Below are 15,001 nucleotides of genomic sequence, written 5' to 3'. Positions count from 1 at the left end.
AGATAGATGGGTAAGGGGAGAGAGAGAGAATGACCACTTGGGAGAGATGAGGATCCCGGTGCCACCACCCCGCTGACCAGAAGCTCTCGGGGTGTGCGAGAACACGTGGGCGGACGAAGAGAGAGCAGTAGGAGTAGCAGTGTTATCTGTGGTGATCCATGTTTCCGTCAGTGCCAGGAAGTCGAGGGACTGGAGGGAGGCATAGGCTGAGATGAACTCTGCCTTGTTGGCCGCAGATCGGCAGTTCCAGAGGCTACGGGAGACCAGGAACTCCACGTGGGTCGTGCGCGCTGGGACCACCAGATTAGGGTGGCCGCGGCCACGCGGTGTGGAGCGTTTGTATGGTCTGTGCAGAGAGGAGAGAACAGGGATAGATAGACACATAGTTGACAGGGTACAGAAGAGGCTACGCTAATGCAAAGGAGATTGGAATGACAAGTGGACTACACGTCTCGAATGTTCAGAAAGTTAAGCTTACGTAGCAAGAATCTTATTGACTAAAATGATTGAAATGATACAGTACTGCTGGAGTAGGCTAGCTGGTAGTGGCTGCGATGTTGACACTACACTAATCAAGTCGTTCCGTCGAGTGTAATAGTTTCTACAGTGCTGCTATTCGGGGCTAGCTGGCTAGCTAGCAGGTTGATTGCGTTACGTTACCTTAAAAAGAACGACAATAGCTGGCTAGCTAACCTAGAAAATCGCTCTAGGCTACACAATTGTCTTAGATACAAAGACGGCTATGTAGCTAGCTAGCTACGATCAAACAAAACAAACCGTTGTACTGTAATAGTTACTACAGTGCTGCTATTCGGGGGCTAGCTGGCTAGCTACGTTAAAGAACGACAATAGCTGGCCAGCTAACCTAGAAAATCGCTCTAGGCTACACAATTGTCTTAGATACAAAGACGGCTATGTAGCTAGCTAGCTACGATCAAACAAAACAAACCGTTGTACTGTAATAGTTACTACAGTGCTGCTATTCGGGGGCTAGCTGGCTAGCTACGTTAAAAGAACGACAATAGCTGGCCAGCTAACCTAGAAAATCGCTCTAGACTACACAATTGTCTTAGATACAAAGACGGCTATGTAGCTGGCTAGCTACGATCAAACAAATCAAACCGTTGTACTGTAATGAAGTGAAATGAAAATGTGATACTACCTGTGGAGCGACGCGGAATGTTGACCGGGTAGTTGGAGTTCAATTCGGTAGAGGTTGGCTAGCTGTTGGCTAGCTAGCTAGCAGCATTTCCTACGTTAAGGACGACAAATAGCTGGCTAGCTAACCTCGGTAAATTAAGATAATCACTCTAAGTCTACACACTCTAAACTGCACAATTATCTTGGATACGAAGACAGCGAAGACAACTATGTAGCTAGCTGACACTACGCTAATCGAGTCGTTCAGTTAAGTGTAATAGTTTCTACAGTGCTAGTGGACAGTGGATGTTAGCTAGCTGCTTAGCTAGCTGCTGGGCAGATACGTTAGGACGACGAAATACGATAATTATGCAATTGTCGTTGATACAAAGACGGCTATGTAGCTAGCTAAGAAGAAATTGCTAAGATTAGACAAATCAAACCGTTGTACTATAACGAAATGTAATGAAAAGTTATACTACCTGCGGACCGAAGTGTAGATGCGACCGCTCGCTCCAACCGGAACCGGAACACTCACATTATTAAAGTGACCAGTGTTCCATTATTAAAGTAGCCAGTGATTCCAAGTCTATATATATATAAGGCAGGAGCCTCTAATGTGCTCGTGATGGCTATTTAACTGAATTTAATAGTCTGATGGCCTTGAGAAAGAAGCTACAGAGGGGGGTGCGGACGGCCCAATACATCATTAGGGGCGAGCTCCCTGCCCTCCAGGACATTTACAACAGGTGGGGTCTGAGGAGGTCCCAGAGAATCGTTAAGGACTCCAGTCACTCCAACCATGGTCTGTTCACTCTGTTACGATCTGGCAAACGAAATCGGAGCATCGGGTCTCGGACCAACAGGCCATCGGACTATTAAACAGCTAGACCCTAGCTGTCTACCCACCTGCACCTTAGAGCCTAATTGCACGGACTCTCCAAACACACACACACACACACACCACACCACACCACACCACACCACACACACACACCCACACACACCACACACACACACCACACACACACCACACCACTCACACACCACACCACACACACCACCCCCACACACACACACCACACACACACCACACCACACACACACACACACACACACACACCACACCACACACACACACACACACACCACCCCACACCACCCCACACACACACACACACACCACACACACAACACACCACACCACACACCACCAAACACACACACACCACACCACACACACACACACCACCCCCACACACACACACACACACACACACACACACACACCACACACCACACACACACACACACACACACACACACACACACACACACACACACACACACCACACACCACACACACCACCAAACACACACACACACCACACCACACACACACACACCACCCCACACCACACCACACACCACACACACACCACACCACACCACACACACCGCACACTCCACTGCTTTCACTAAGCTGTTATACCAAGTCACTTTACTTTACTCACTTTACTACTTGTATAAAACATACATTTTGATATTAATTTTGATAATTTGAGTCCCACGTGGCTCAGTTTGTAGAGCATTGCGCTTTTTCTATCAGGATTGCTGTTGGTCACGCTCGCTCCAGCCAACCAACTTGCTTTTTTTCTTTCACGTCATCCATAATTAAAAGATAGAGAGATTAGACACTATTGTGTGTGTCCTTCCAAAGAAGGAGAAGCCAAAGACAGTATGGTAGCAGTAGTTTAGGAAGTCTGTGGAGAAGCTTATGAAACATGGACAACTGGATGGTGATTAGACATGTCTGTCAGGCTGACAGACAGCTTTACCTGGCGCCACTTTCTCTGGATAAGAGCGTCTGCTAAATGACTAACATGTAAACCAGGGTATTACAACTGGCAGCCCAAGGGCCTATTTGCCCCCCCAAGTTTTCTGAGCAAAAAAAAACAATAATCAATTATTTTTTAAATGTTCATTGTTGGACATAAATTTAAGAAATCTGTTCCCAAGTATTCCCACGCATAATAGAGAGACGCAATCATATACAAATGTAAGCAATGTTTGAAATTATTATGTTTTTGTCAAACATTACATCTGTTTTGGCTACTTGAGTCAATTTGCAGTCAAAGCATTATTTGTAATTATGTTCCGTCCCCTTGAACATCCGCTCAACAAAAAAACGTCCCACAGCTGAATCATATATATATATATATATATATATATATATATATATATATATATATATTTAACTAGTATAAACCATACCATAGTATAAACCAACCATTCTGTATATTCTATTATGTCCATATTACTCAAATTAGTTTTTATTACTCTCTTTTTCTTCTATCTTTTACTACTACTTGTTTGTCATGATTGATATTGTTATTGTACTGCATTGTTGAGGAGTGTTAGTAGGTAAGCATCTACCTGTATGTGTGCACTTGTTATTTTATTTTAATTCCCCATCTAATAGAAGTGTTGCCTGCTTGTTTCCCAAGCTTTACTCTGGACCAATAATTGCAATGGTTTATATTTAGGTACATGGATCACTATGAGATATACATTAGTTATTTACAGCGCAGATATCACATATTACACAGTCACAGTGAATAAGTGTAGGTAGCCTACTGGCTGTGTGCTTGTTATAGGCTTACACATGTAGCTATTTTATTCAAATTCAAAATGCGGCACTTTGTTCTGGACCTTTATGTTTAAAATAGAAATGTCTAGCGGGGCCAAGAGGTGTGGTTTACTTAGTAACTGGTTTCACATTAGCATCGTTGTGCTGTAATCTGATACTTCTCTTTCTGAAGAAAAAGAGCGCACTGAAGACAAAGGGGATATGGGGCTTTAACGGGGTTTTATGCTTCTAGATAGGCGAAATGAGCTACAACATGCTTCGAATACAAAGACATGAGTCAAAATCAAAACAAAAAAATCAAGGGGCAACAGTAGGCTTTTCATTAGGAAAATATGTTGTTGAACTTAAGCAATGCTTGCAGTCACACAAAGGGACGGTATTCATCAAAGCCACTTGAAGCACTTGGCATAGGCTATGTCTTACACGAAACACCATTAAAATGTCAACATGTAATTAATGAGAGAGAATAACAATGTTTCTAACACTAAGACAAATGACATATAAATCGACATCATGTAAAAAAATTCTTCACGCTGGTAACTTCACAGCGGAGTACACCCTTTAAATGTTTGACCATTAGGAGAAAGAACACTGGGAGGAGCTTGATAGGCGGGACACATTCCAAAGAGTGACAACAATCTGTCCAATTAAAACCGCTAAAACATGTTGCTTAAATTTGGATTGCCCAATCACGTTTTCAATCGACAAGCTCCATTCTAACTAATGGTTAACAGTCGAGCCTAACAAACAGATGTAACTGGTTTTCATCATTCTCTTCTCTTCTTCCCAGCCTCTCACAGAAATCACTGCCAGAAACATCGAGGCATCAAACACAGTATTTATTTCGGAAACATTTAATACCCTTAGATTCAACTAAATATGGCTGATACCGCAGTAGACACTACCACAACTACCGAGATTTCAGCAAAGGTGAGTTAATTAATTTGACTACGTTAGCCCACGTTACTAGTTAACGTACTCTTCAGTTTAGCCTGTGTGAACACCAACTAGCTAACTTCAGCTTTTATAACCATGTAATAACCAAATCACTTAGGTTAATGTTAGTCATTGTCAATGACTGAAAAATAGTAGGTAGCAATGTTGTATGTTGTTCTCAAACGTTTAGCTAGCTATTTAGTTGATTAACTTTTCGATAGCTTCATTATTCGCTTGTTACTTTGCTAGCTATGTTAGCTAGCTGGCTGGTTTTGCCGTTTAATTTGCAAGCTAAGCTGCTAAATGTATCGTTTATGTATAGTTTTGCTAGCTAAATAACGTAAGCTAAACAATCCCTCAGAAAATAGAATGCGCTCGAGCTTCACGGTTGAGCAATGGCGGGAAGGGCTCGAGTCTTTCAGAGCGCGAGTGGAGTGTGCGCCCTAATCATGTCTGTGGTGAACCGCGACGCAAATTCCCGATGCCTTCCATTGTAGGCACTTTGGCAGTGGTCGGACACACTCCACTTGTAAAGATCGGTGATATGAATAGAACGCCGACTATAATTTTTAAAAACATAATCTGAACTAGAGAAGGGCTGGTTTCATTGCCAACGAGTACATGGACAAATCGTTTTGGACATGGAAAAATTGTACCTATCAGTGAGCTAGCAAATCAAGGAAAACATATTTTCAGGAGCTCAAAGAGAAGAAAGAGGTTGTCGAGGAGGTGGAGGAGAAGGAGAATGGCAGCGGGGACGCACCAGCCAACGGCAATGGAACAGTGAGTTGAAGCTTATTCCCTCGCGAGCCTCATGGCCTTTTGTCTCGGCGCCATCATCATGCAGGTGTTGTCAGACTCCGCCCTACTGTTCCATGCATGCTATCCCACAGCTCTTTGTTTAGTTTGTGAGATGGCACAGATGTTTTCTCAAGAGATCGCAATTGGCCCTCGTTGCGTTCCCTTCCCCTACTCTCTGGGGAATTAAGTATAAACTGGAGCATGTGCCCTGTTTTAACTCTGAAGCTTGTTGGCTGTGACTCCTGGGCTATTATTGTAACTTTTTTCTGAAGACTATTCTAAATTAAATTACTTAGATGCCATTCTGCATACAATGTACCCACATTTATATGACATATTACAAAGTTACTCAAATTCTTTGTGTCCTTCCCTCCAGCACACAAATGGTGCAGAGACAAAGACAAATGGTGCAGACGATTCTGAAGAAACCCCTGTGGGTGAGAAGGAAGAAGAGGATGGTAAGTTCATGTTTCTTTTTGGACTTGCAGCTGGATAAAAAGAAACATGTTTGTTTGATACTTGTGAAGTGTCTGAAGCCCTTGTTTTTGCTTCATGTATGAAATTGATTGCAGGAGAGGGACTGGATGCAGCCAAGGATGCAGAAGAAGTTGCTGGTGAGGAGGTTGACCACCCTGTGAAGTGCCCAGCTGATGAGGGTGTTGACCACCCTGTGAAGCGCCCAGCTGATGATGAGGTTGACCACCCGGTGAAGCTCCCAGCTGATGAGGTTGACCACCCTGTGAAGCGCCCAGCTGATGAGGAGGTATGCTTTTGTCAGATGATTTTAAAACGCAGTCAACATAATAGATTAACTTTTACCATGAGACTATCTTTATGACTGTTGTATATCTGGTCACTAAGTTCCCACTTAAAACTTGTATTTTTTCCCTTTCAGGACCAATTGGAAACAAAAAAACAGAAAACAGAAAACGGTGAATCAAAGGAAGCTGAAGTGAAGGCATAGTGCGCAGAGTATGTACTCCTCTGAAACGCTGTCTACATGGCACGTTCAACATCACCTTGTAGAGCTTGTGCTTTATGTATGCTTTACAGATTTTGTTTGTCTCCAAGATATTACATTGCACTGGAGTCCTAAAACATAGAGGCCGCTCCTCTCTTTTTATAAACTGTTATTTATTGGTTTCTTAAGCAATCTTAACAAAACAACCTGTGCTATTTTATCAGTTTTGTTATTTTGTATTCGTATGAGTTAAGCACATTCTCTACATAGTTAACTGCTGACCAGCTGATTCAGAGACAGACAGCTGTAACCTTCTCCACATGTTCAGGGTGACTTCTCAGACTCACTGAAGACCAAAGATAAGTTTTAAGCAGGGGCTAATGGACTATTGTTAGCATTATTAATTCAGGCTTTTTTAATCCTTTTTGTTTACTGCTGCTAGTAGTTAATCCTTTGCCAGGCTGATCTGTTAACACAACAGATGGCACAAATGGAAGAACGCCTCCATGATAAAAGACGCTTGACCCTGTTTGGGGGGCTGGCTTCTGCAATGTTAATTACCCCCTCTTAAATCTTAAGGCTTTGGTCATGTTCTGTATGCATTTCACACAAGTTTATACCATTTGTACCCAAGATACTGTTTCTTTTTTTGGTTTCATTTTAGGTTATTATGTTATGTCTGGGTGACTCAGAAATTGTGTCTAAAACGGTCTTTATCAATATCATTCCCACCCTGGTGTTCTTAGTCTCTTCTTGTGCAGTTATATTTCATGATTGCTATTTGGTTGCTTCGACCACTGCTTTGTATATTCTGGTTGTTGATGATTAAATAAATCAGTCTTGTCTTTTTACCAATTTTTTAAAATTTTGCATAGACTGATAGTTCAGTGTAGCTTTTCATGTCCATTCTTAAATAAGATGCTGAATAGCTTTTTAGTGTTATAACCAAATTACAATTGTGATACTAGTGTTTGAACTGAAAGTATATCTTATTAAATTGTTAAAATTGTCCTAGCCATTTAAGCATTGATGTTAGTTGACCTAATTTAGTATAAGACTGAATATGAATGGTTTAGTTTGAGGAACAGGAGTAATTCTCAAGCTGATCGTTGTTACTGCGAGAGGGAGGGACTCATAATCTTAGCATCTGGCTTTTTCCATTGAACTGTCTGGACACATCAATCCATGGAAGTCCTCCTGACATTATGCAGTTTACAGCTCCACCTAGTGGTACAAACTGGTATTGTGGGTTGACTCCAGGCAGGGTTGATTGGTGACAATCACTACTCTGATAGAACTGTTATCACATTGTTATGTGAATGTAGGTTTTCAGGTCAGTGACCAGTTCTAAAGAGTGGTTACATAATACTGTATGTCTGAATGCAAAATACATAATAGCTGTAAATCTAATACCAACATTTTACCAGTAAACTGATCATAAAGGAAACTTATAATATACATAATTATCTGCATAGATAGAAAACCTATAAGACACTTGAAATTCTATGCTAAAGTGAGTTTAATAAAAAACAACAGACCCCAAAATGTGAAAATTGTTATTTTAATTTAACTCTACCCTGAGGTTAAGTAGCTGTTACATTAACATAATATTTGAATTATGGATGAAAAAAAACCATCAGAAGACACTTTTTTGTTGTTGTAAAATACTAGAAATGTTATTTTGTTGAATTGAAGCAAGTTGTAACAGCATGATGGTCCTCCATACAAGTCCTGTGTCCTCACAAGAAACCAGTCAGACACATGACATCATCATAGCGTGTGTCCAGTCTGATAGGGAGGCTTTAGTGGGAGACCCTGATCAACATTCCACTGAGCCAACTCACGCAGGCATGAGTTGTGACAATTTATTTTAAAAGTGTCAATTACATTGTGATGTCCAAGGCAAGCAATACCAAGCAAGCTATTTTAGCCTGTCCACGATTTAAATAAATAAAAATTGAAAAGTAATTATGATTTCACCAATGTTTTCATTGGCTGCTTGGTGAACATGGAAGACGAAATGTTGTTATTTCAGCTGTATAGAATCTAAATTAATGACAAGAGTGAATAAGTGTGGTGTGTGAGGAGACTGGATAACTATTCCAAACGTGAGAAGACCACTCCAGTGAGCCAGTTTGGGTATAGTGTGGTAAACACTAACTAAAGCAAACCCAAAATTCTTCCCTCTCAAAGTTGTCCAGCTCCATCATCGATAGCATAGTTCACATGTATTTTCTTGAATTATTTCTTGCCACCAAACTACAGATTAGTTGTTCTTCTTTTCTGTTCAGTTTCCGATGGAATGCCGAATCACACCCCAGTTTCAACTTCTCTTCCTGGTAATGACAAGAATCACTGTCATTACAACGGTCACACCAGTAGCTGAGTGACAGGTCAGATTGAAGTCCATGGCTTAGTAAAGGGTTTGTCTGTGTATGTTTGTGAACACATTGGGGACCGTCAAGTCAAAATGGTAAATAATGACCATAATAATCTGGTTGACTGGTGAGAAAGATATAAGCCTGATCAGAGGGCACATGCTTGGCTCTAATGTTCACATAGTGCAAACTGAGTGAATGCAGTACTATATGGCGTGTGTGTGTTGTATTGTGTGTCTGTGTGTAATGTACAGTAGATGTGTTACTGTGCTTACAGGAATTTAGGGCTTCAAGCAAAGGTCATTGGTGACTCAGACAGTCCCTAAACCTGCTTACAGGGGGATGTGCTAACTCAGAGAAACAGGCAGGTAAACATTCTCTTGGCCATGAGCCGAAAACAGAAGGCATCGAGGCTACAGCGCAAGCAGATATTAGACAAGACCAAAACAATGAACCCCCTCAAACATAGTTTTCATTAATAACGGGATATAGAGGCTATAAGTATTTTATATTTGGTGGGCAGCAGCCTAAACCCAACATCAAAATTAAGAAGTAGTGATGAAGAAAAAGACTACTGACAGCAGAATAATCAGGCGTGCACACAGACACGCCATCAACATCACTTGTTTTAGTGGAAATGAGCAGAAAGAAATGCATGGACACACTATCCAACATACTGATAACAGTGGCCAATGTGTCTGTTGGTCTAAGCTCTTGAGAGGAGCTATGCTGAACAGTGTGAGAGAGTGACAGTGTGTAGACTATATGCAGTGTGTGTTGTGACTGCAGTGCGAGAGTGTGTAGAGCAGTGTGGGAGGCAGTGAAGGGGGCTAAATGTGCACAAGTAGTGGCTGGGTCTCACTTCCGAAAGGCTCACCCTCAGTCGGGGGCAGATGGTACACCACGCAGAGGGAGGAGTACAGACAGCCCACGAATGACATCACGCTGGAAAAGTACATCACTCCCTGGGCCCCACCTACCAGTGAGGTCAGAGGTCCCATCGACACGGACACTAAGATCTGAGCCAGGAAGTACTGGCAGCTGAGCAGAGAGATGTCCACCCCCATTCCTCTCCTGGTGCCTTCTTTTGACGATCCACAGAACTACACACACAGACAAACATACAGCAGAGACAGAGAGAGCACATGTATAATTCCACATAATACCTTGCTATATCAAAATTCAACAGTTGGACAACACTGACCAACACCAGGATATAAAACACTATGTCACAGAAACCACAGTCTGAACAATATTATATTCAGTGTAATCCCATTTATCTTCACTAACCTGCGGGCTCTGGTAGTATTCACACAGCAGAGAGTAAGGTAGCATGCATAGAGTGGAGAATAGCACCCCGTAGGTGATACAGAGAGACAGCACCACATAAATGTTGGTGGAGAGCGTAGCAAGGCCTGTGCCAAGGCCAAACACCAGGTAGGCAAAGAAATAGAGAGAGCGGAGGGAGAAACGTTCCTCCAGCTTCTCCAACATGGCTATGAATAGAAACGAGAGGAAGGAAAAAAACCTGTAAAACAACTAAATGTGATAAAGAATCAAAATTATGGATGTTGTGTGAGGTGTGTGTTCTGTTTCTGTGTTTTTGTGTTCTGAGTGTCTGAATGCGTTTGTGTTTTCTTTTTAGTGTCTCTGTGTGTGTGTGTGTGTGTGTGCAGGACTCACCTGAGTAAAAGGCAGCACTGAATGCATAGATGCACATGCCCCAGCAGCCCATGCTGACCCCAGCATTGTAGCGTTGGTAGGCCTCAGAGTCATGGGGTGCTCTGGGGTCTCCCTTGAACACTACCTCCCCCATGAAGTCAGTGTAGAACAGCAGCATGCCCTCAAAGGACAGCCAACCTTTAGGATCAAGACAGGATGGCAGATAGCTCATATTTACGTAGACAAACTCACACAGCTTGCTCTGGATCACAGACAGGTGTTGTGATATCAAAGCCAAAATCACTGGTGGCTTTAACCCTGGTAGGCATACAGACAATGAAACACAAGCACAAGAGTGACATGACTCACCCAAAAAAATGGTTAGTGCAGAGGCTGCGCAGTGATGGAGGCATCCTGTAGATGGCGATACACAGCATCCTCATTGACATCTGTGAATCTGCTGTCTCCACATTTTCACTCAGGTCACTCTCATAGCGCACCCCATTCAGCAGAATATTTGCCACCTTCATTACAGGAAGAACAGGATTTAAAAAAAAAAAATTCTCTCAACACGATGATCTGTAAACAAACAAATCAGAGGGAATCAATTCCAGGCCGACCTGCTGACTGAAAGTCACTAGTCTTCTGCGACCATTTTCCATCCCTCCACTCTGGGTCACCATGGACTCCTCCACTAGCGCAAGGCTCTGAGGGCGCTTCAAGATACTAGCGGATGAACCTCGATGGGGCCCTCCCCCCATCTGAGCCTCCCCTGCCTCGGCCCGGGATCCTGCCCCAGCCAGGGTCACTGTCACTGCTACTGCTCCAGACTGTGAACCTGATCCAGGCTGAGATCCATGGAGAGGTAGGGTGTCCCCTGGAGGCAGGGGTCGGGCTGCAGTGTCTGGATCAAGGGGCTGTGGCGATGGCTGTCCAGTGTAGCAGTCGATGAGCACACTGTCTATAAAGGAGGTTCCCAGGGATGAGGTAAACTCGTTAATGCCAGTGAGAGAGTTGTCCCGACTGATAAAGCTGCCATATTTAGGAGTGAGCGGGCTGAGGGGGGAGATAGGGCTGGTGAGGCTGGCACAGAGGCGTGCGTTGGCGTCAGGGTTCGAGGGGCGGGGTTCAGAGAACTGGTAGCTATTAAGCCCAGTCACTTCCTCTTCCTCCTCCAATCCCAGCCCTGCCCCCTGAGGGTCTGGGGGAGAGGGGGGTAGAGGGAGGCTGGGGCTCTTCAGAGAGCCCTTCTGAAGCTGCGTCTTTGGCAGGGGCCGCTCGGGGATGCTGTTGAGGGTCATGCATGTGGAAATGACCAAAGTGACACTGGTGAACATGTATATGACTCGAAGTTGATCTCCCATTGATCTCCCGAAATCAGTGTGGTCCCAGTTAATTCCACCCACGATGTACCCGAATCCACCACCCAGACCTGCATAAAGAGAGTGTGACATAATCATCATAGAGCCGATCATCATATCAATGACACTGATTATACTATCACATCTTAGATATACTGTATATGCTATCACTATCACATCTTAGATATACTGTATATGCTATCACATCTTAGATATACTGTATATGCTATCACTATCACATCTTAGATATACTGTATATTCTATCACATCTTAGATATACTGTATATGCTATCACTATCACATCTTAGATATACTGTATATTCTATCACATCTTAGATATACTGTATGTGCTATCACTATCACATCGTAGATATACTGTATATTCTATCACTATCACATCGTAGATATACTGTATGTGCTATCACTATCACATCTTAGATATACTGTATATTCTATCACATCTTAGATATACTGTATGTGCTATCACTATCACATCGTAGATATACTGCATATGCTATGTCTACATCGTCAGAAGTGGTTTATATGTACATTTTACTGTCTCACATACCAGTAGTGAGTGTTACAGCCTATTGGTATGTATGATGTTCTCGAACCAGCCAGTAGTGTACAACATTTCCCTGACAGACCAGTTGTAAGTGAATAGCTCTCCAACCTGCCAGTAGTATGTATACTCCCACTGGGCACAAACTGGATGAATCAACATTGTTTCCATATTATTTTAACCCCCAAAAAGCAATGTGATGACGTTAAATCTACATGGAAAACTGATTGGGTTTGAAACACTTTTAACCTAAATCTAATGACACGGTGACACGTTTTATTGATTTCACGTTAAATTAACGTTAGTTGACACTCAACCAAATGTAAATCAAAACTATAAATTGAAGTTACGTCTGAGCCCAGTGGGCTGTGTATTTCCCTGACTGACTAGCAGTTAGTGTATACAGTGCTCTCAAACCTGCCAGTAGTGCATGAATATTGAGGCCACGATCCTGGTCCTCTGGCAGGCACACATCCATCATGTAGGCGTGGCTGGGGTTATCTGCCGAGTCCGCACTGAAGTCCATCAGAACCACTCCACAAATAGTCAGTATAATGCCCCACTTGTGATTGGTTGCTGTGTCTGCCACCGCAGCTCCAATGTCCCGCCCATTCAGCACCAGTGTTAAACCAAGCAGAGCTCCTACAAAGGTAAAACAGAGAACTCCATCACTTCAGGATATCAATATTAGTTTAAAAATAGGAACCCAGCCGCACCAGAGGGGAAGTAGATAGTGAATATTCCTTACCTATAGCCAAGGCCAAAATAAACGGTCTCCGCCGGCCAAAGCGGGATGTACAGCGGTCACTCCAAGCTCCCAGGAGAGGCTGGAAAAGGAATCCTTATAACCATGAAGATAGGAGAAGGATTTAGGGGCACTCAATGGGAAATGCAGATGGGAACATCTATATAGTCTAACTATACTACTCAAAGTATAGTTAGGTATCATATGTCTTCCAATCAAACAGGACTTTCTGTATCTACTTCATCTCTCCCTGCCACTTCATTACCCAATATAGGACTGGTGAACCACACCAGGCTGTAGAACTGGTCTGGCAGACCCATCTGTAGCAGGACAGGGGTGACATAGGCCGTCTCCATGGCATAGCTGAACTCTATGCCAAACAGGACGCAGCCATTGAAGAGCAGCTCTGGGAAGGTGCGGCGGGGGGTAGCTCACTGAGGTCCAGCTAATCCAGAGGGCAGGGGGTGTTGGGCGGTGGGGGCGGGGATGGTCAGATCAGCTTCCAACACTTCGGGGGTCTCTGGAAGTTGTTGGCACGGTGACTCAAGAGGCGCGTGGTAGACGATGGGAAGCTGGCCATCTTGGGCATGGAGCTCCTCCAGAGGCCGTCATTAGTGGTACCCAATGGCCTCTCTGATGACCTCCCTCCTGGGCTGGCTAAGAGAGGGTTACTGGGGGTGCCCATTCCTGGAGAGGACATCACTCTGTTAGGTGAGCCCAGTTTACTCTGCACACACTAGGAGATGGTCATAAGATAAAATGCAATCAAAGTTAGAAGACAAATCGGTTTTTACGAGGAGGAAGCCAGTACAGTTAGGAGGCATGTCAATAACATATGTGCAGTCATCATTACATCTATAAAATATTGAATCATCATAATAGCCTTGGCAAGCTAATTTTAGAGGACACTCAAGATCAAATCTGCTCATAAGGATAGTACTGTAAAACAGGAACTGAAGACACCAAGGTAACCGGCAGTATGAAAGGACACTGCCATCACCTGTTTCTATCTTTAATTTTTCATGGATGTATTTTTCATTGTAAAAAATATATTCTGGTAGGACCTATAAAAAAAACATTTATGACACGGTCTCCTCAAATAACACACGTTTAAGATGCTAGGCTACACATTATATCGTCTTTAAACATGAAAAATATGTAAAACGTGACTGACTGGCTTGATAGGTCTGTTCTTTCCTTTCATTTTTGTCATTCAATTCCTTCCAAAATGTTTGTTCTCAAGGTGGTGATTATACAATTGAATTAACTCATGATCTTGCAGGACAAGGCGTGCATATTGAAACAACACGAAAGAAAATTACCTTATCAGTGTTTCTCTGTCATGTATTTCAGCATTCTCTGTTGGTGAACAAGTCAATCATATTTATGCTTATAATATTTACGTTGAATTAGATAATTCATATTTTTTTCCTGAGATGCATTCATCTCCCTGCTTTAACCTTCGTCACTATTCCTCTCCCTTCCTCTGTCCCTCAAACGTGACGTCACATTACCACTCCTGTTTCCCTGCGCTCGGTAGACATGCAGCATCAACACCAACATGGCAGCTATCGCACCGCCAGAGACTTTTCGTTTCCATTATCATGAACCATATTTAAAATGACTGTCAACAACCCTGACCAAAAGTTTAAAATATTATTTGGATGTGTCGACCTTGGCTTATCTAAAACCCAAACTTATTTACTTCGTTTTTTTGTGCTGTCCTAACATGTTTACCTAAGTATTTGCATAATAGGCAATGACCTCTCATAAAAAGCTTTCTGGTAGAAGTACAGTAGCATAGT

General features: G+C 42.9%; 1 protein-coding gene and 1 pseudogene across 2 annotated transcripts; one reads left to right on the top strand and one right to left on the bottom strand.

The window, feature by feature from the left end:
• The first annotated feature begins 4,513 nt into the window (after window positions 1-4,513).
• Window positions 4,514-7,339, top strand: LOC135540252 (prothymosin alpha-like). 2 transcript variants are annotated; one of them, XM_064966794.1, is made up of 5 exons: window positions 4,518-4,720; window positions 5,423-5,509; window positions 5,904-5,985; window positions 6,100-6,290; window positions 6,423-7,339. In XM_064966794.1, the coding sequence occupies exons 1-5, from the start codon at window positions 4,670-4,672 to the stop codon at window positions 6,489-6,491; spliced, it is 480 nt and encodes a 159-aa protein (XP_064822866.1). In that variant the 5' UTR covers window positions 4,518-4,669; the 3' UTR covers window positions 6,492-7,339. The 2 variants fall into 2 exon arrangements, with proteins under 2 accessions (XP_064822867.1, XP_064822866.1); XM_064966795.1 differs by lacking the exon at window positions 5,423-5,509 and having other exon boundaries at window positions 4,514-4,720.
• Window positions 7,340-8,033: 694 nt separating this feature from the next.
• On the bottom strand, window positions 8,034-14,665 carry LOC135540253 (proton-associated sugar transporter A-like; annotated as a pseudogene).
• Window positions 14,666-15,001: the final 336 nt, after the last annotated feature.

This window comes from Oncorhynchus masou, chromosome 5, assembly GCF_036934945.1.
Source record: "Oncorhynchus masou masou isolate Uvic2021 chromosome 5, UVic_Omas_1.1, whole genome shotgun sequence".
Lineage (NCBI taxonomy): Eukaryota > Metazoa > Chordata > Actinopteri > Salmoniformes > Salmonidae > Oncorhynchus > Oncorhynchus masou.
This window is presented reverse-complemented; position numbering and strand designations above follow the sequence as displayed.

Coding starts and splice junctions, on each gene's coding strand:
- LOC135540252 (XM_064966794.1), top strand. CDS start 4,670: ATGGCTGATACCGCAGTAGACACTACCACAACTACCGAGATTTCAGCA. Junction 5,986..6,099: donor TGAGAAGGAAGAAGAGGATG/GTAAGTTCATGT, acceptor AATTGATTGCAG/GAGAGGGACTGGATGCAGCC. Junction 6,291..6,422: donor AGCGCCCAGCTGATGAGGAG/GTATGCTTTTGT, acceptor TTTCCCTTTCAG/GACCAATTGGAAACAAAAAA.